Raw genomic sequence first — 21,007 nt, forward strand, 5'->3', positions numbered from 1 at the left:
ACAGGCTACTGTGTAAGGTCTGCATCACTTGTTTCCCTGAGGGGGGTGGGGGGGAGGGCTGGGAGGCGGGATAGGTGCTGGGTCGGTGTGAAACAGAAAATGTGACCGTGCATCACTGGTGTTATCAATTCACTGATTCAACATTAGTGCTGACTGCAGAGCACATTTATTTCTACCTGTCACATGGAGGTTGATCCCCAAGTTCTTTCGGACTGGGCAGGCTGTCCTGTCTTAATCTAAGCACTGCAATTTATTTTTTGTACCCTTTGGGAGGGGGTGGGATAGGTGGGAACTGGATGGAGTGATCCTGGCATTGGATACTGGGTTTGGTGACACCCCCCCACTGCAGAGTTCCAGAGAGGAAATGAGTTTCACTTTTTGGACCACATATTTTCTCTTTTCTGTACATTAACTGCTCTCCAGCCTTGTTGCATGACCCCAAAGACAGGATTCCATTGTCTCCTGAGAGATGGTGTACATTGACAGTTGCTTACACCTGTCTAAGAGTTACATTACATGCAGTAATGTAAATACACACGTAAAATTGTGTATTTTTCAGCTTCTGTTCAGAAGTAGTTTGAGTACTTCTGTGCACATGTGGAAACTAGCAATTGTGCTAACATATGCAAAGAAAGCTCACAGTTTAAGCTTATAGCATGTCAGTTTTTTGAAGTTGTTGACACAAAAAAGAGAAAAACGGCTACTTACAACTTATTGGGGAAAAGCAACGACCATAGTATCAGTAACTATTTACCTTTGGACAAACCATGTTGGTGGCAAGTTTGTGCCAAACGAAAGGTCCTGTGTGGGGGGGGGGGGGGGGTAGTTTCTATGAAATGATTTTAATAGATTATTTTTGTAGGGAGCTATAGTTGACGCATCTGTGGTAATCTCATCATGCCACAGTAGCATCTCCTTATCTCGTATCCTGCTGTAGTCTGAAAAGCTGTGCTTAATAGTAAATTATTTTATTGTGTAGTTAAAATAAGTCACAATGTCTCCAGCTGTATTACAGAGTAGCAGAAGGCATGTTTCAGAATTAATTCTGATCAAAGACCAAATATCACCCTGTTCCATGGTGGTTTGTTCCAGAGCAAAGTCTGTGGGATCAATGCTGTAGGAAAGACAGATTTTATCTTTTTAAAGTGTCACTTTCATTCGCCTTTCGGTCTGATTAGTACAGAACTGCATGCAACAGTGAGTGTCCAAGTGGGATTAAGTTCTTACTTAGATATAAACATGGTTTTGCTGATACTGTGATTCAAAGGCAGCAGCAACTGAAGAACACACAATTGAAGTCGGAATGTTTTGGAATCCACTTTATGAGTTGATTTGGCAGTAAAGTGACAGCTGGTTGACACAGAAGGAACAGTTGAGAACCTGACACAATGACATTATTATGTAGGGAGTTACAAAACGACAACAAAGACATTCGATGACTTGATAGAGGCGTGGTAGCAAGAGCTCATCTAAATGAATGTGATGTTCTGAAAAGGAAGTTTTTCATGAGCAGTTTCACAACAGTTGATACATTTTCTATAAAACAGCCAGCCAGTGTTATCATCTCAACTAGCAAACTATTCTAACTGGGCCTCAGGTCTTTGCATTACAGCTCAACTAGGAGTTATTTGGTGAAGGTCGTCCTGTAACATGAATATTTTTGATTATGAATACTAAGGATTGTGGCCCACAGGTGTTGGGATCAGTATACCAGATGCCTGAATTTCAGTGTTTATTTTTTCTCTTTAAATGAAATGGATGGGAATTCAGGATGGGGGGATGGGGATTCAGCCAGAGGCAGTTCAGATAAAACTGATGCACACAAAGCTCTGTGAGGAAACCAATGCCCCTACATGTGATCTCACAATCTAACACATGTCCAACTGAAGCCCCATTCCCATTCTGTTGGCAGCCCTAATTTCCCCCTCTTCTGGTGAACTGCTGACAAGTGCATAGCAACGGGCCAGTATTAAATGGCAGCATGTGATGTCCACCAAAACACCTACTATGAGCCATTGTCACACTGTTCAGTGGACACTCTTATACAAAGAATCCTGTGCTTCACCTGCAAGATTTCATTTCACCTTGAGCTCCACACCAGTGATTTACTTCACTCTTTCCTAAAAATGGCAGTGGTGGTGCACATCCTTCCCCTCTCTCCCAACCTGACCACCATATATCAAGGAAACACACTAGAAACAGGAAACTGGTTTTGAGCCTAAAAGACTGCATCATCATAACACTCACCACATTGTAAACAAATAAGAAATGATGGCTGCGCTTGTGTGCAGAAATAATATGAGGGGATAAATTCCCCTTCCCCCAAGAGTTACCTTTAAAGAACACGACATAAATGTGAAAACAAACCACTGGAAAGAACAACACCAATTGTCACTTTTTGAATTTGCTAGTCTAATGGCCATATATGCTGCATAATGCAGAGAAACATGAGTATGCCTCCTTGCCTTGCAATTCTGTGTGCATATGTGAGTAAACCTTAATGTTACAAACATCATCTTCTGTGGTGTGCAGAGGTGAATTAATAATTACTAGTTTCACTTGCAACTGCTAATGAGGATACTAGTATAAATGAATTTATTGTGTCTTTAATTAAAACAAGTTCTGTTTTCCACCGGGCAGTCACCAGAGAAGTGCAGAAGGGGATGTTTACATAGAGACTGGTTTGTCGTTCCGCTGGTTTATGTGTTAACAACGCAGCGTGTGGTTGCCTGGGCAACCATTTCAAGACTAACACAAGAATCACAGATAATATGTACGTGCAATGAAAGTGAGGACCAGACATGAAACCCATCTGGTTCCTGTTGCTACTGAGGGTTTTAAATCACCATGTCCTCACCCGTCATCTACCCCTACCCCTGACATACAAAGCCACGTTGACACTGTTGTTGTCTGAGGCAGCTTTCCCAACCACAAAATTATAGTTGCTGTCATAGGTGCATATCAAACTACACCATCTAGGTGCTAAATTGTGAGTATCAAAAGCACAGGGAAGATATTATTGACAAGCTATTATTGACAAGTCTGCATGGGTTTTATAATGAACTAATAGAACTATTGCACACAGATGAACAAAAAAAAATTACAGGTATTTTAGCCCATGTTTTGTCAGGGACATATATATCTTTGCAGATTTGCAGTCCACTCCTTTGTAGTTTTGCACTATGAGTATCAGCCAAATGGAGTACATGGGTGTAATGGCAGGGGACCGACTGACAGAGAAAGGTCTAACTCTGAGAGAAAAACACAACCAGACGGGTTGCCTCTACTGGAGATTCTAGCTGCACAAGTGCACAGCTTGTGTGAAAAGTGGCATTTTAACTTCCTGCCAGCAAACCCAATGTGTCACTTCCCTTTGTTGGCGTGTGTGTATATGTGTGCACATAGCTTTGCAGTTTGAAACCGGACAAGACAGAGAGGAACTGCCTCAAGCTATTAGAATATTTTGCTGCCTGAACACAGAGCCGACACCAGTAACAACACTCTCACACTACTGCGGAGCTATTCAAATCCAAATCAACTAGATAACTGCAAAACAGCACACTTAAAACATAGAAGAGGCAGCCCTGTAGCAAGGAAATGTACTAACAGGCACACTTCTTGTCAGTTATCAGATGATCATGGGCTAAATGCAGAAAGTGTTTTTCTAAACTGGAAAATGTTGTGACAATCCTGACTGATGACACGGAGGAAACCGTTAAATGAAATCCTGCTACTCAGATAGCATCACAAATGAGGTCATGTCTTTGCAAGGGGTATTTAACACCGGTCCAGCTGATTGAATTTTGAAAACATGACCTTAAATAGGAGTTGAGCCTTTGTGCACAGCTCGTGGTCTTTCCCTGTGCGTAATATTTTCATCTGTTCCCGGATACCGTCCTACGTGGTTCGTAAGTAAACCTTTTTTCAGTCACTTCGTGGGAGTGCTTCTCCGTGGTCTAACGCGTTTTGCCCTCCAATTAGTTTTTCATCACCTGCCCACGAACTCTCGTTTTGGCTGTGTTTGCACGTGTCACACCATGACGACAGGAAACACACACAACCCCAGTGTAACCTTGGCCCAGTTCACAGGTGCCTCTGTAAGAGCTAAACGCGAGAACCGTTTCTTTTTCTTTTTATGCGGTAGTTATGTTCCCATACCCCAGCAGAGGCAGATGGTGTATTGCAAGTTACACCACTGCAGAGAGCAATTACAGTTAACCACAGACTCATGCTATGGTATCAAGAATATCACTTTCTCGCTACAGCTGAAATGCTAGGACGCTCATTTGCAAGCCTTTACACGAGGTAACTACGTGGTACCAAGTCTGACATTTTTGGGGACATACCCGCGCCGAAAATCTTTACATTGGTATTCGGGATAGAAAAAAAAAAACTTTGAATGGCAAACAGAAAATCTCAAATAATTCTGAGACATGGCCAAAACACACAACATTGCAGCAATAACACCGTTCCCTCTTAGGTAGGAATAAAAATATGTTAATAACCGGAACATTGATTTCCTAATCCTTGTTTGCCACCCAGTGTTAGATTGTCGTATTGCAATTTATAGAGGATACAGTATACGCATATATACTCATAGCGTATGTAGCCTTCATAATACACCTTCATTCATGAGTATAATTTAATGCGGGGCTGCAAAACTCTCGCACGAGCGCGCGCACACACACACACACACACACAGTGTGGTAAGCATCATTACTAACACTGGTGGTTGTTCATTTGATTTGCTTGTGGTATCTCATGATTGAATTAGTTTTTTTTTTTTTTTTTTTTTTTCCAGTGTTTGAAATAATTTCTTGGTACAAGATCTTGTGTTGTCAGCACTATCATCACAATGCCCATACAAGTTTGTTGGCTCAGGGAAACATCAAAACTCCAGTGCAAAATGAAACGCTGGCTTCAAAACCATGTTAACACTCCTTCAAATCAAATATTTGCATCAAAGCAATACACACACCATAATATGAATAGCTGTCACTAACCACCAATTTCACGATGCAGCGATAAATAGAAAATGCTACTATCAGGTTTTACATGTATTTTTGGCCTGATCATGCCATATAATGAATGAGCTTATGTTTTCAATTGTAAAATGAACACAATAACTAGTGTAGCATATTATGAAAATATTACATTTTTCAAATTTTTGGACGCAGGAAAGTCTCAACCCAAAATCAAAAACAAAACAGAATGTTTCATCCTCATCCCCTTCCTCTTCAGGGTGCATTTACTGGTACAGATTTTAACATGATACGTAATGAGGAAGGTTTCATTGTCCTCTATGGTTCATTCTGAGTATCTCTCAGTATAGTGCCACCGTTTGTCAACACCATGTCCACTATTGCAGACTCTTGCTGAAATTTCTGCTTAAACTCACAGAGAAATGACTAATGTCAAAACTTCACAGGATCAGAGAGCCACGAGCAATGCTCTAACCTAACACTCAACATAATATGTTATTAGATCCTGTTGAAAAAAAAAGATAAAAAGACTTGAAATGACACACACATGACTTCTCTTGGCCAGGGAAGTGTTATACATGGGCATGGTCAATGGCCATATGTGCTTACACCAATAGTAGTTTTTGGACTGGTGCTTGGGGCCCACTGTGTAATAGTTCTCCAGCTGAGCCAAAGCAGTAAGGTTTAACTGAATACTGATCTAGATCTAACATCCACTTAAAATTCACTGTAAAATAAATTTAGTTTTGATGTGTAAAAATTTGCAAACTACTCTTACATTAACATGTATAAAATATCTTTCACATTACAAGAGCAAAAATCAAAGTTTTGGACACGAGCACCTTTCAAAGATTCAAAATAATTTGAGTTGCGTAAAAAGACAAAATGTATTTTCATTAGCTTTATCAACTTTAACAAGCTTTTGTTAATTTATGCCACCAACACTCTTGAAAAATAGGTTAAAATTTAATAATAATAATTAAAAAATTATCATCATCATCATCATCAAATAATTGACACAACATAACACACTAATCATCTTTAAAATAACCCCCCCAGATTTAAGGACCAGATGTCAACAAATGTTAAGAAATGCATCCATGTTTATATTCGTATAAATTTTTTTGATTAGGCACATTCCTACTAAGGTCCATGTTTTCAAAACAGTTAACACAGCTGTCAAAACAGAATTTCTATTTTGCAAAACAGCCAAATTCATTGAATTCTTTCATTGAATCTTGTGTGCATTATGAAAATTTAAATCTTTACATAAACCATCTCATTTGATTACAATTTTGAAAATGGAGAAATATGAAATAATTTTTCAGTTTTTTTTCCTTGCACAGGTTGGCTTTGTGTACAATACGTGGTGTTTTTTGACCATACATTAAGAGAATGAACATAGATTGATGATTCACCGATGATATCACAATTTTATTCTAAAAAGACAACCACAAAACATAGTGAACAATTACTTCACATATAATGATGATGACGCATGATTTGTCAATTTGTGCTTTCTAAGCTGACCACTTTGCTGACATCAACATGATGGAAACTGAGCTTATGACATCACCATGTGACTTCAGGCAAAACTGACTTGAATTTTGAATTGAAATGTAGTTTTGTTTAGGTTCAAAATTTAAGTCAGTTTAGTTTCCCACTTTGTGTGAAAGCAATGAAAATGTACTATTAGTTTTGTAAAAGGAATCAAGAGTTTAGGTAGTTGTGTTGATTGTTTTGAGCACATGGACTTCACTTTCCTGAAATGTACTTAATCAACTAAGAAAAAGTAGCAAAAACATCCAAAATTTCCTCTTGAGAAAAATAATCAGATGTCTGAAGGAAAAGAAGTACTCTCTTGCCTCTAGAGGGCAGCAATGGAGTATTTTTGATCACGCTTCCAACTCAGTGCTAACCACAAAAGCAGATCTGTGATGGTCTGTAACTTACGGTTTGTTGCATTTGGTTCCATACAGCCTGTCAAATGTATAAACAAAAGTAAAGACTACCGTGGACAAATGAAGCAGCTGTGGTCTCTCACCTTCCTTTCCTGCTGTACATCAAATCACATACCTTATCTTTTGTTCAGCCAGAGCCAGGTAACTGTCACTTGCATCATTGTCTGAATGCTTTCTTTCATCTTGAAGGACATGGCACATGAAGGAACCATCATATCATTGTACATCAGCTTCAGAAGTAATAGGATATGTCAAAACAGCTGCATTAGACATATCACAGGCAACATTACAGTCTGTGCAAATTTGCCAAGAAAAGACTTCCGAGTGGTTAACTGTCATTTTAACTGGGTTTATGAACATCTTTTAGTCAGCAAAATATTGAAGATTTATGTTGAATGGGGCATTCTGTATGCATCAACAAAGGATTTGGACTAGTTAAGATATGGTAAAGGACCAGATTCAGGTCCTTCACAGAAGTTATAGTAGGTTACACTTAAAGTCATTTTTTTATTTCACTTCATTTTCTATAAGTCGAAAACATTTGTCAAAGAAAATGTCTGTTAGAAGCAATCAGGTTTTCTTTGAGAAGAATCCCTTCAGAAAGGAGTCTCCTAAAAACATTTTGGTTCAAAATTAGTTGAATTTTAACATACCTATTTTAAGACTTTCACAGTATGCCTACCTGTCTGATGTAAGGAAATACTTCAACTCAACAAAAGCTCAGAGCCACAATTCACACGATTTGGAAATGTACCAGTTTTTTGACTTAAGAATAGTGGGTTCTTTTTAAAAAAAAAAAAAAAATTTCATTCATGATGGATTGAATGATATTATGGATAAATTAACAAATAAGGATCAGTCCTTGGTGGCAGTTCATCTGTAGGCCAGACTAGCTGACTGTCTGATACCTATTAACTTCACCCTTTCTAACACTCAAGAGCCTACCTTCCAATGTCCATTTAGCAAAGGCACAAATTAGGTGGTGAGGTGTAATACCTGCTCACAGATTTGAAATGAATGCATAAATAAACATTCTGAATCTGACAAAAGTAAAATTAGTTAGAAAAAAATGAATAGCGCAAAAGCACAATATTTAAATCACATACTTTATTTAAAATACAGACCCAAACATTACTTGATAGAAATGTTTGTGTCATTAATACAAACATTTAAAAATTATGTATAATAAGCATTAAAAAAAACACAAAAACAAAAGTTACATATCCCTCTAAATAACAGCACACATGAGCCAGGTCACAGAAGAGCAAATGACAGCCATCTCTAGGGAACGCTTCTCTGTTGCGGTCTAATTCCAACAGTATGGTGCCTGGAAATATTCTTGCTCCAGTTGTAAATGGAAAAGGAAAAAAAGCTCAACAAAATGACAACAAAGCCAACATAACTTTTCTCTTGAAGCTAATAAAAAAATTTATACTTACATTGACATGAACAGATACGCCCATGTACACTCCACAGTTGGGTCAGCAGAGATAAATCCACACTCAGCACTCTCTAACAGGGCTGGATGGGGGGTGTCAGTATGGGACTTTTTAGGACGTTTAACCTCGTTACATGCTCAGAATGGGAAGAGAAATGTGTACGAGAAAGGTGCGGGGTGTATTTTACCCTTTAAATCTTCACCAACAGAGCACCAAAAGATCAGTGTGCACTTGCCACATTGTATGAATCCAATAGCGCGCGCACGCACACACACACACACACACACACACACACACACACACGCACACACACGCACACACACGCGCACACACAGACAGACAGACAAACAGAGCCTGGCATGGCACACTGCTGGTCCTTTTAAAGGGGGACAGGTGAATGAGAGGTTTCTCCTGCTACAGATTCACTCCTGACTGACTGACCCTGAAACAGTTTACTTAATCTCATTTCTATCCCTGATGAGTGAAAAGGGGGGAAATAAACGGATTCTAAATCGAAGGCCAGAATTCATTAATTGCCAGAGAAGGAGGGACTCCAAACATAACCAAGGACAAAACCATCTTGAGTTTTTATTAATCTTTTCTTCACCAAATTGGTTATAAACTGGCATTTCACAACCACTGAACTTCCAAACTCCAAACTACAATGAGGTGGCACTGTCCTAGATTTCTCAAGGTATTTGCATACAAAATTGAAACGGAACGCCACTGAATCTGGTCAAAACCAAACAAACAGTTTGAAGTTTATTCAACCCTGTGAGTCAAGGTCCCACATCAGGGGTGTGATTAAACTCTAAGACGATGTACCATAATATAAAAAGAACATTTTAAAAGTAAAAATGGAGCTGAAAGTTTGGAATCCCCAGCTTCAAAGCAGGAGAGACAGAGAAGAAGACATTGTGACCATAAATGCCAAAACATCCATGATTTAAATAACTTAAATCCAACAGAAATCCAAAGAAATACAACTTACAAAAAGACAAAACAAACAGGACCCATTTTCTGCTCCAGCCCTGGGAGTTTGAAGCAGTTTGCTAAAACCTGTTCTTGTGATACTACAAAACGTTCTTGTGACTTTAAACGTCCACATTTTAAAGGAAGGAAAAAAATATATAGTACACATGGAGGGGACTAAGGAATTAAAAATGAGGGGAAAAAAAAGTAACTGCAACAAGTTTAATTCATATTCATCAATGCAAAAACACTAATTGTAGTACTTTTAGAGGGCCGAGAGTTAAAATGTGCTTTAGAAAAGAACTGCGTCATCTTGGGGAGCTGCTCCTGGGTGCAGCATTCCGTTGGGAGGATTGTGATACTAATGTAAAATCATGCAACTGTATCCAGAGGGCATTCAGGTGGCTCATGGTGTTTTCAATTCTTCTTTTGCCCTGATGGGGAAAAAATAAGAAGTAAAGCAAAAATATTCAGGACTCTTGTCCCAAGCCTGTATTTTAATAGTATGACATAATAATTGATTTATTTGGTTGCTGGATGCTTTAATCAAGAGATTTATTCTGGAAAAAAATCCACAAAAGGCGAACGGATTCATTGGCCAGTGTCTGTCCCAACCCAAACAGTTGGTAACTATACATCAGGTGGTAGCAATCCACCGCTAGCTGAAATCAAAAAGCTCACACATTCTTCACTTGTACAGGTCAAACATTCTCAGAGATTATTGCTTTTGTATACAATGAGCCTCGCTGCTTAACTAAAGCTTACTTCACAACTGCAGCAGATGGACTGCTACACTCACCCCTTTGTGTCCATTTTCTCCTCCGCAGGTGCTTTCTCTTCTTCTTTTACTTCTGCTAAGAAAAACACATCCCCTTTCATACCTTCCGATTTGATTAATCACTAATCAAAGCAGGCAATGAGAAAGACCCAATGGACGTAAAAGAATATCACAATATAACAGCAACAAAATGATTGATTGCCATTGGTGCCATTCTTGGGTTTTGGGCTGTGACTGTTTGTATATGGAATGGTTCTCTCTGGTCGACGCGAGCACTCACCTTTCTTCTCCTCACCATCCTTCTCCTCCTCTGTCTTTGCTCGTTTGGGCTTCTTGTAGTTGGCCGTGTTCCTGCGCCCGCCCTGGCCCTCGTCCTCAGAGTCTGAGAATTCCTCATCACAGGCTATCCTCTTGTCGTGGGCGCGGACTGCGGGCGACAAATACGCACAGAGTCAGTGATTCCACGGACGCTGCCGCCCCGAGCAGCTCCCACGCGGCATGTGCCACTTGCACAGGGAAAGGGGCTGAGTTACAGAGCACACTGACGAGAACCAGACTGCGTATTTCCCACGTGATTCACAAAGAAATGGCACAAAACTTTCTGTGCACCCGAACTGGCTGCTGTCAGCAAATACTGTAACACTTCTGCTAAAATGTGCGTTCTTAGATAAAACTTTACCAACTCAAAAAGGGGGTGGGTAAAAAGCACCATTTAAATGGTTACGTGGAAAAAGGGCAACAGAGTAAGGGGTACTATGGAGCAAGAAGCATTACAGAAGAGGAGGAGGCAGAGAGACAGTTAAGAGACATAATAAAGAGAGCGAGAAAGTGTGTGTGTGTGTGTGTGTGTGTGTGGGGGGGGGGGGGGGGGGTCAAGACAGCAATGGAAAGAGGATATTGACAGACAGGCTGTGATAACATGGAAATACAGACAGAAACAACAGTGAGAAGCCCAGAGTAGCAGGGAGCGAAAGAGGAGGAGGTGGGCCAGGCCCCTTTTTGAGTGTGGAGAGACGGGGACAGAGACTCACTGGAGATGCGCTTGTCTGGGTCCTCCTCCTCCTCGTCCCCGCTGTCGTCCTGCACCGCGTCCTCTGGGATGGCCTGCATTTGGACGCCCGGGGCATGGGGCAGCATGCGCAGGTTCTCAAAGAGGCGCTGTCTGCAAGGGGATGAGATTTAGATACAACAGGCCTCACACAAGTTCTCAAAGACATGCTGTTTAAAGGCTGATTGGGGGGGGTGACATTTAGCTACAACAGGCAATAAAAATGATAGATCCAGGAACTCAAGAGAATAACAATCCAAAACAGCCTAGAAGCCTTTCTAGATTCCAACAAGAAACTGGTTTGTTTTTTTGCTACCGTTACAACTGCAAAACTTCCTAGACAATTTTTTCCCCATGACAAATGAGAAAACATTAACTCCTACAGCTGCATTTGTCCCTTGGCAGGGTTCCTACTCAACTAAGATTTCCCATGACTTTCAATTACATTTCACAGATAAATGTAAAATTCAAGGATTATTTTTGTTGACTTTTGGCAGTGGATTCAAAGCACAAGCAACAGAGCAACAAAGCTAACTGATCTTTTAGCATTATCAGTACACAAACATTGCTAGGACAGTAGGATATTTGATCCTTTTCCAAGGCTTAATAGGATGAAAATATTCTCAGGGATTTTCAACTACGATGACATGACAATAAGCTCCACCTCTGCCCCCTGGTGGTACAACCCCAAACCTGAGTGATGGCCAGACTACAGCAGTGCACTCACTTGATCTTCTCCAGGTAGTCATTTGTGTTCTGATTGGTCATGTTGGAAGGGCTGATGTGCAGTTTGAAGTCTGGGCCAAAGTACTCGAAGTAGTCGTTGTAGGGGAGCTCTAAGGGACGGGAGATGAATGCAGTGAGCAGAAGGGCAGGAAGTCTTCCTGTGCTACACTACATAAACACTGAAATTATATCACAGCAAGCCTTCTTGTGTCTCACTTTCTAGCCGAGGATAGATGTCAACAATATAAAACTCCTGAAGAGTAATTAATAAATAATCCAAGCTTCAAGACCAAGACTTTGGATAAAAGAACACACTCTTTCTAACCCTGAAAACTTTACCTGAATCCACTCAGAAAACCTACAAGTTACAGAAAAAAAGATTCAAATTCAGGACATCTGGATGCAGACTTCTGATGTTCTCACGTGGTTGTTGGCATATACAAGATACATAATTATGGATTCATCATACTGGCTTGTACTCTGGGATACATATAGTGTGCACACGCACCATTGGGGATGGAGCTGTCCAGGGCGACTGCGGTCTCATAGGTCCAGCAGCGTGCCACATTACGGATGGTGTACCCTCCCCCACCCAGCATCAGCAGTGGCAGGTTAAAGCTCTTCATGTACTCCACACATTTAGCATGTCCTGAAACACACACACACACACACACACACACACAATAAGAACACCTTAAAACACAATATGCGTCTCACTCACCTAGAGTCAAACTGAAATGCCTCCAGCCGGTCCCAGCCACTACAAAGCCCTTCCCATTCTATCAGACCCAATGCAGATAATCAAACATGGATGGCCAAAGTATCATTCAAGAGAGCAATCCTTTAAAAAAATGGAAAGCTACTGGTACCACCATGTCATGAGCAGTGTCCTTACATTTATGAGTCCTCCTTCATGAACTCTACTGCTATTTACAGACTAACAAATATACACTACAACATTTACAAGTCCAGTGCTGTGAGATACACATATAATGGGGTACACAGTGAGGGCGGGATCGTGGCCAAACCTTTGATGGTAAGGTTGAAGCAGCCGAGCCGGTCTCCTGACAGGGAGTCTGCTCCACACTGCAGGACCACAGCGCTCGGCTGGTACATCTCCATCACTTTGGCCATGATCTGCAACACACCCACGCGCGCAACCATCACACTTTCTCGCCTTTCTGCATGTGCAGCAAGGCAGAGGCCCTGGAGGGATTCCCAAAGCAGGAGCCCACAGCAGGCGCAGAGCACCCTCACAGCAGCTCCACACAGCAAATTATCATCACACTGCCAATCACACACTAAATGAGTTGCACAACACATTCCCTTTATATAATTAAACTAGAACAGGGCTGGAAGAGAGAAAGCCAGAGGGAAGTGTACAAAGCAGGATGTGAATTTGTATCTACAGACACAGACTCAAACGTTTATTACATTTTTTAATTACAACACACAGCTTGTTTCCTTATTTCACACCTAAGCTGTAAGCTTCATATCCAGCACCTCTGACGTTCCACTGTATACACATGGCACCACCTTACAGTCAGAGGGAAAACAGCTTTCTCTTACCACAGAGAAACAAAGGTTTTTTCTTAATTATGTCCCCTTGTGTTTTGTTTGTGAATTGTGAGGAGGACTCACAGGTTTGAATATGGCTTCGTAAGATTCGTCATCTATTCCGTCCCGGAGAGGGTAGTTCACAGCGTAGTACTTGCCCTTCCCCGCGCCAATATCCTGTGAGACGCAGAGAGGTGTCAGAATCAGTACAGTGAACACAGGCATCATTCACAAGTCCATTCAAGACTAGACCCACATGCAGACACAGAGCAGAATATTTGATTATCCTTCTTAGGGTCCTAAATATTTAAATCTACGTTTTTCCTAATAAATACAGGAAAAGGAAGATGCACTAAGTTACAACTCTGCTGGACAAACCATGCTTCAGTAAATAATTTGAATACTAAACACTCAGCATGATTCTGTCATACAGATGGAACTGAACAGTACAATTTTGTGTCGCTTGTCCCTCAGTGATGACATCACAGACTCACCCTGAGGTCTCCAGTGCCGGGGAAGTATTCTCCATACTTGTGGAAGGACACGGTCATGACACGGTCTGTGGTGTAGAAAGCCTCCTCCACTCCGTCCCCGTGGTGGATGTCAATGTCGATATACAGCACTCTTTGGTGGTATCTGACGGGAGGGGATACAGGCATTACAGCTGTTCCTCAACTAGCCAGGTATTCAGGATAGGCCAGACCACTGCTTGTCAAGGCTTATTCAATATTAACATTTCATTGGATATTAACAATGGCCATTTCAAGCACTCATAATGTGCAGGTACTCCATGTTAAATTTTCAAGCATGCAAAAAAATTGTCAAAGTTCTAAAATATTTCTACATCAACAAGCTCTGGTAAGTGTTAAATGTAATAACTTTGTAAATTAGAATATATCTTGTAGAATCTCACTTCATTCGTTCATTATTGTATTAAATGCATGCCACTCAGTTATCTTTATTGAGGGCTGCAAAAATAATTTTAGCTATTCAAATGAATGCATCAACAAAATTTTATTAAACAGAATTCTACAACTGACGAGAATGCCAAAAACATCCACTGCGATCTCCACCTAAGCGTCTCTCTGAAACTACTAAATCACGTGGTAGCTAGACAATCTGAAATAAGGCCATCTTTGTTGCGGCCGATCCCGGGTTGCTGTGAAACAGACCCTGTGTGTGTAAGATCTGTGCACTGACAGAGGCCACATAACCTACTTCAGGAGTTCCAGGATGGCCAGGACAATGTCGTTCACATAGCAGAACCCCGAGGCCTCGGACTTCTTAGCATGATGGAGTCCTCCAGCCCAGTTGATGGCAATGTCTGTCTGCTGCTTGTTCAGCTTCACAGCTCCGGCTGGAGTGAGACAAAAGGAACCAGGTATTATGAGATGTCACAACTGGTGGTGCAATAATCTCTTGTTAGCAACCAATCAGTGTCTTGTTATGTGTTTGACAGACTTACCTACAGAGCCTCCTGTTGAAAGCTGGCAGAACTCAAATAAGCCATCGAACACAGGACAATCTTCACCCACATTAACTGTACAACAAAAATAGAAGAACAAAGCAAAAACCAAAAAACAGAAGCTTATTCAAGAGTTTGTACTCAAATGTTTAGGCCTATCCAGCTATACCTTCAACTATAAAAGCTGAGATCACTACTACAAATGCAGTCTGCTTAAAATGCTCTTCGCCCCAATCATGTTGTGTAAATTGTGTAAATATATCTACAGACTTGTGCATACAACGTGACACTAAAAATACCAAAGCCAAAAAGTACCAAAGCACAAAGTATCAGCACTACTGGCTCAGATAAAAATACATTCTTTGGCTACACATTGCCTACAAAGTGCATGTTCTCCACCTGCCTCACAAACCCTTCAGCAAAGGTAATAAATATTATGCAAATGTTTCTCATGGGAGATGTAAATATGCATTACATGTAGCCAGAGAGCTACATGATGTAGCCAGCAGAGAGGTGAATTCCCTGAGCTGTATCCAAAGCTCCCTTATTATCATTCCATTTTCTTTGATTGTAACATAAAACACACATGAGCTTTGTGGTACAAAGCATCTCTGAACTTTGTAGAGATAAAGGAATAATTGGTAAGTCTGATGAACGCTCTCTCAATATTGCCATCCTATTGACAATCTTCTTCACCAAAACTTAAATACAACTGAAAAAACAGCTGTGTCCATGAGGGGTTTTATATCCCCTATGAGAAAAATGAACTATTCAATCTGCAGTGTGAAGTATCTGACTATTATACCAACTCAATATTATCTTATTAGGACTCAACAACACTGTTCTCTGGGAAATGGGCAATGAGATTTTAGTATAAGAGGCAGGCATTATTTCATTACCTCAGAAACCTGATGCACTTTAATTGAGAGCTTTGGCATGTACACACTTGCACTTGCACTACAAAGCACGCAACCAAGAACTCACATCTCTGCATCTGTTTGCTGTACTCTGACATGTTGTCCGGGCGGATGGAACGCAGGAATTTGATGTAGTCATCACTGTGGTATTTGGTCATCTCTTCTGCGTTTGCCTTGTGGGGGCGCTGAGGGTTGGGAGGGTGATTATTGTGATTGACCAATGACTGAATCCCAGCATCTCCCCAACTGCCCGGCCAAAACAAACTACACAGGCGAGCCTGAGTCCAGGTTTATTCAAACTGCATGATGGTCACTAGTAGTTAATGCACCAACTTGCTCATCCCAAACAATGTTTTCTAGAACAGTGCTGCAACGTATCAAAAACATTAACAACAAAATTAAAGTGCCGTATTCAGATGACTGATATGTGGACGCTAGCCAGTCAGAGCTCATTAAACACGAGTGTCCACTGCTACCTTTAACAACTATGGCATTCAGTGCCATTCAAAAACCAACCTGACAAACAGGAGAAATTATTTTGAAAGGTGCAAAAAGGCAGCATGAGAGAATAATGTGACATGGATTCACTTGCTGAGAATGAATGAATGAATCCCAATCTGAAGATGAAACAATGCAGACATACAGCTTCTTCAAATGACCGTGTTCATCCTACTCATAAGCAAGATTCGACCTGGTTAGCTAGTTTCCCATTTGTGTGAGGAGACAGCAAGCTAGCTAACTAAATATTGGTTTGGGAAGACAACAACATTTCTGAAATAAGTCACTTGTTTATTAAATACTTTTAAATCCAAATGGTTTGTGTTGTGGCTCCCTAAAAGTGAATTAAGGACACATTACTAAACAGACTAAAACAGCCTAGAGAGTAACCACAGTAACCACCCTGTATCGTACCCTACACTTCTGTTCAGGCCATTATGGTGTAAAGTGGGCATTACTTTTTTTGCAAAACGATCTGTAGAAATTCCATCCACACCTGTACCTCCTGGTAATGTGACCATTTTTAATTTGCCTTAGAAGTAGCTGCAAAATTTTCATTCCTGCATCTTGGTAATTTAAGAACAACCATGGGGGGGGGGAATCTTTAGAATGTAGCAATGCATAAATTACTTGCAAATGAGCATGCCACACCACAGCTTGTAAAGCCCCTCCCAAACCAACATTCATCAACCACACATCAGACACAACTTACACATTGTGTTTCATTACCAGAATCCACTGATATAGTGGCAAGAAGTTTTTCTGCATGGTTTAAGTTATCAATGAGTAATCCCATAGCCATCATCTGAACATGATGCAATACATGCAAGAAATACAGCAATTTTGTATTTCTTCATTCACTCTCATGAAAATATCTGCATGGTAGCAAGACTGGCTTATATGCCATATGATTATATATGATTCTCTTACTTGTGTTGTGATGAACAGCTGCTGAAACATTGTATTTTTGGATCAATGCTACACAGATGCATTGATCTGTGAATCATCTCAATGGCTCCAATGATGCACAGGTCTCTGAATTATCTCAATGGCTCATCTTGTGGTACAAATCAGTTACCCCGATCCCTCCACAATAAAAATACAAATGTGCACCAAGCAACAGTATGCACTGATGCAATTGATGTTTTTAAAATATGCACACAAAAGTGCATTTGATTTTGCTTTCCATTCCAAAGTTTGTGTCGCTAAGAAGGACGTTATGAATTAAATTCATTATATTCTGTTTAATATTGTACAAAAATGACTGGAACTGACTATTACATTACCAGCTTTTTTGCATTTTAAAAAAGTATCCATGGACATTTGAGGCACTTCTGTTGTTATTGTAGTTTGAAGAACAGCTTAATCTGAAGACAGAACCAAATATCCACTTTGCAAAACAAAGTTTTTGCATTAACAAAAACACTGAGTATTTCTGCTCAATCTCCAGGAGGAGAGCTTGTTATATGACACAGTTCAGAATGTGCAATCATGGATGCAAGTACTTGATATCCATAACACTGCCCTTTAAAGAGGTTCTACCTGTTAACAATATACTATACTGTAGATCTATGCCAGCCTCTTCTAAGGTATGCCAGTGCAAAACTCAACATACCTCTCCTTATGAATACTCTAAAGTCAAAAAGATAACACATACTCTGGCCTGAGACAGAATGTGTTCACTGTGCGAGAGACACAATACGTACATATATTTCCATTTTCCTATAGAGCCCATAGTTGAGGAGGAGGTTGTGGGTCATGCGAATTCGATGGGGCTTCATGGGGTGGCCCTGCCCATAGTAGTAATTGCCGACATCACCTTGGAATAGAAAATGGAGAGTACAGATTAGAACAGGTTAGTGCTAAACCCAAAAAAGTAAAAGATGTAAACCTCAGACAATGCTCATCAATACAAACCAACATCAACAGAGCATATACTACCATGCCTCAGAGATGTGAGCTGACAGCTCAGCCATCTAGCAAATATTGACAAGCCTGAATATTCAACTTATTTTAAGATATCTGACCACGAAAGGAATATTGAATTATTTGGATTCAAATCCTGTAACAAAACGTGAGTCAAGTTTTATCATCATATCATTTCTTATAAAAGGGGGGGGGGGGGGGGGTAAAGGAAGGGTAAAGCCTGATTCTTCCAACAACCCACCACCACACACACATTTCAGCATTTTCACACATCTGCAAAACCTTTATGCACACATTTGCTAAATACTGCTGAGGTGTACATGCTGCAAACCATTAAACTATTAACAAAAAACAGCATGTGCAAACTAAGCAACCAACATTGAGCAGCTGACATAATTACTTATGAATTCACACGAAATACACAATACTAATGGCTAAACAAAAATGTACAGTTCCACTCATCTGGAAATGAGGGATAGAGAGCAATAATTGCGACGCGTTAAATTACTGCTGGTATACCCTGAAATGCAATGTTAGACATGGTGCAAACATATGTCCAACGATAATGCATCTAAGCAGTGGCACTGTACACGATGTATCGCAATCCGACTAGCAGCTACCCCATGCTAGTGCGCACGACTCCAACAATTCCTGCATCTTTCTAGCTGTCTAGACGAAACGCCAACGTTAACTGAAGCGTCAATTAACCAAAGCTAGGATTCATTAAACGCTGAATTACAATTCCGTGATTTTGTCCTACGGCTTGCAAGTTAACGTTATACATGCCGCTCATGTGAGGCGTATATCCTCTCATGTGCCGTGCCAAAGTGACTACAGCCAGCCGCAATTCGCAGGTGATGATAGCGGGGCCTAACTTGACAGAGCCTAGACCAGACACACAGAAACCAACCACCTCATTGGAGTGGTGATGCCTCTCTGCAAGCCAGAGGTTTATCGCTAACTAAGCTAAGTTAACTAATTACCGGTAGCGGCAAAAAAATAAATAAAAAACAGAAACTAGATAGCCTAGCAGCCAAATAGCCAACAACGTTGGTCGTAAGCGTAGTAAGTTGGCTACTTCAGTTTTGGCGTCGTTGGCGAACTCTCCGTGTAAATGACGCCATTTGTTTGATCGATTTGCATGAGTGAGCTAGGTAGCTGTTTGCAACTATTTGTTCAATGTTAGCTAACCGGCAACGACGGCTAGCTGGCTAGTACTGAAGGTGACGTCGCTTATTTCCATGCAGTCAGAGAAACAAACGAAGTACACTCTGCAAAGAGAGGATATATTGTGCTTGACAACTACCTAGCTTCCCAGCCTAACAATGCATACTGTCTAGTCGACAAGTTAGCTAGGTAGCTAATAACTTAGCTAACTAGCTAACGACCCAAGCTAACTTAGCAATTAAATCTGGGGGAAAACAGAATTATATTCAATTCCTGGATAATAAAGAACATCGAAAGAGTTTATCGATCTATCGTGGCAACTTATTTTGCTTGTCTTTGTTATAACTTGTCGGATTTCAAAATTTAACAAGCTAGCTATCTGTTCACCACCCCGGCTTGGGAGACAGAGGATGCTGCATGGTTTGGTAATGCTAGCCAGCTAGTTGTCTGGCTACATCTTGCTCGGCGGATTAAAATAATCTTCATGATGCGTTAGACCGTTTCCCCCAGAAACACATTTTATCATACAATCTGCATGCGCAAGTTTAAAATAACAATTATCTCTGCTCCAATCTTACCATCATAATAATAGCAAACTTTCTTCTTTGTTCCTTGAGTAGTGAGCGCCATTTTACCTCCAAATACAGTCACGGACTCTACCGGACTCCAGGCAGTGTAACTACAATCGGATTGGATTGACGTCATTTTTGCCAATGAAAGTGTAGCTTTCGCCACGGAGGGCGTTGCAAATGGATATTTCCACCTATCTTCTGCTGATGATATGCGGAATTTCGTGCGCCAATCTTGGAGGCAAGAGAACATGGAAACTGGTGGCTGTGGCTCAATATACTCGGCATATTGGCTCAGTAATAGAATAGCGATGTGCTTATGCTTCATTCACCATTATGAGAACATTTAATAACGTTTAAGCACACCATATACTTACCAGTCACTTTTATATGCACGTAGTGTGTGCACGTTAGACAGCTAGATACAGTTCTCACTTTTGTAGTTGGGTGCTGGCTAGCTATAACCATTTTACAATATAAATTTACTCCTGTGCGGAGCCAATGGAAATGCTAGATCTGAATACGATCGATCTTTTTATTTGTTTTGGTGATTTATTATTTGAGAAATAAAGGTGGTTATTATTTGCGTAAGAGCAGATGTTCACATTGTGTCTGTGATGTCCCTTAGCGGCAGCATTTATAGAAAGAATACAACTGGGTGTAAAACTGAACCCAAAGAAGCACAGCATTTAAAGTTTGACAATTCAAAAGATTCATCATTTCATATTAGAAAAATGGCATCGACCTTACAGCTATAAACTTAACAAGCCGAGAAGCAGGAAATTCGGCTATTCTCTGAGCTGGGTTATTACAATATCAAGTCAGCTGCACTGTATGAAACATTTTGCACAGGTATTGTGGAAGAGATTTGGATGTAGCTCTTACTTCCAGTTTAGCAAACTACTCAGTGTTCATCTGTAGCCGCGTTGCGCAGCAAGTTAAATGCAAAGTTAGACTTTATGTTTACTATAAACACATCGTGCTATAAATTTTGCAGTTATG

General features: G+C 40.5%; 1 protein-coding gene across 2 annotated transcripts; it reads right to left on the reverse strand.

Moving 5' to 3' along the window:
• Positions 1–8,177: 8,177 nt before the first annotated feature.
• LOC118787236 (probable histone deacetylase 1-B) lies at positions 8,178–20,087 on the reverse strand. Of its 2 annotated transcripts, none has more exons than XM_036542724.1 (14): positions 20,015–20,087; positions 18,050–18,162; positions 15,913–16,030; positions 14,929–15,003; positions 14,682–14,820; positions 13,958–14,099; positions 13,548–13,640; positions 12,935–13,043; positions 12,415–12,555; positions 11,908–12,016; positions 11,164–11,294; positions 10,413–10,559; positions 10,154–10,205; positions 8,178–9,788 (listed from the first exon to the last, which is right to left on the reverse strand). In XM_036542724.1, the coding sequence occupies exons 1-14, from the start codon at positions 20,064–20,066 to the stop codon at positions 9,761–9,763; spliced, it is 1,449 nt and encodes a 482-aa protein (XP_036398617.1). In that variant the 5' UTR covers positions 20,067–20,087; the 3' UTR covers positions 8,178–9,760. The 2 variants fall into 2 exon arrangements, with proteins under 2 accessions (XP_036398617.1, XP_036398616.1); XM_036542723.1 differs by having other exon boundaries at positions 10,154–10,208.
• Positions 20,088–21,007: the final 920 nt, after the last annotated feature.

Source organism: Megalops cyprinoides, chromosome 12, assembly GCF_013368585.1.
Source record: "Megalops cyprinoides isolate fMegCyp1 chromosome 12, fMegCyp1.pri, whole genome shotgun sequence".
In the NCBI taxonomy this organism is placed as follows: Eukaryota; Metazoa; Chordata; class Actinopteri; order Elopiformes; family Megalopidae; genus Megalops; species Megalops cyprinoides.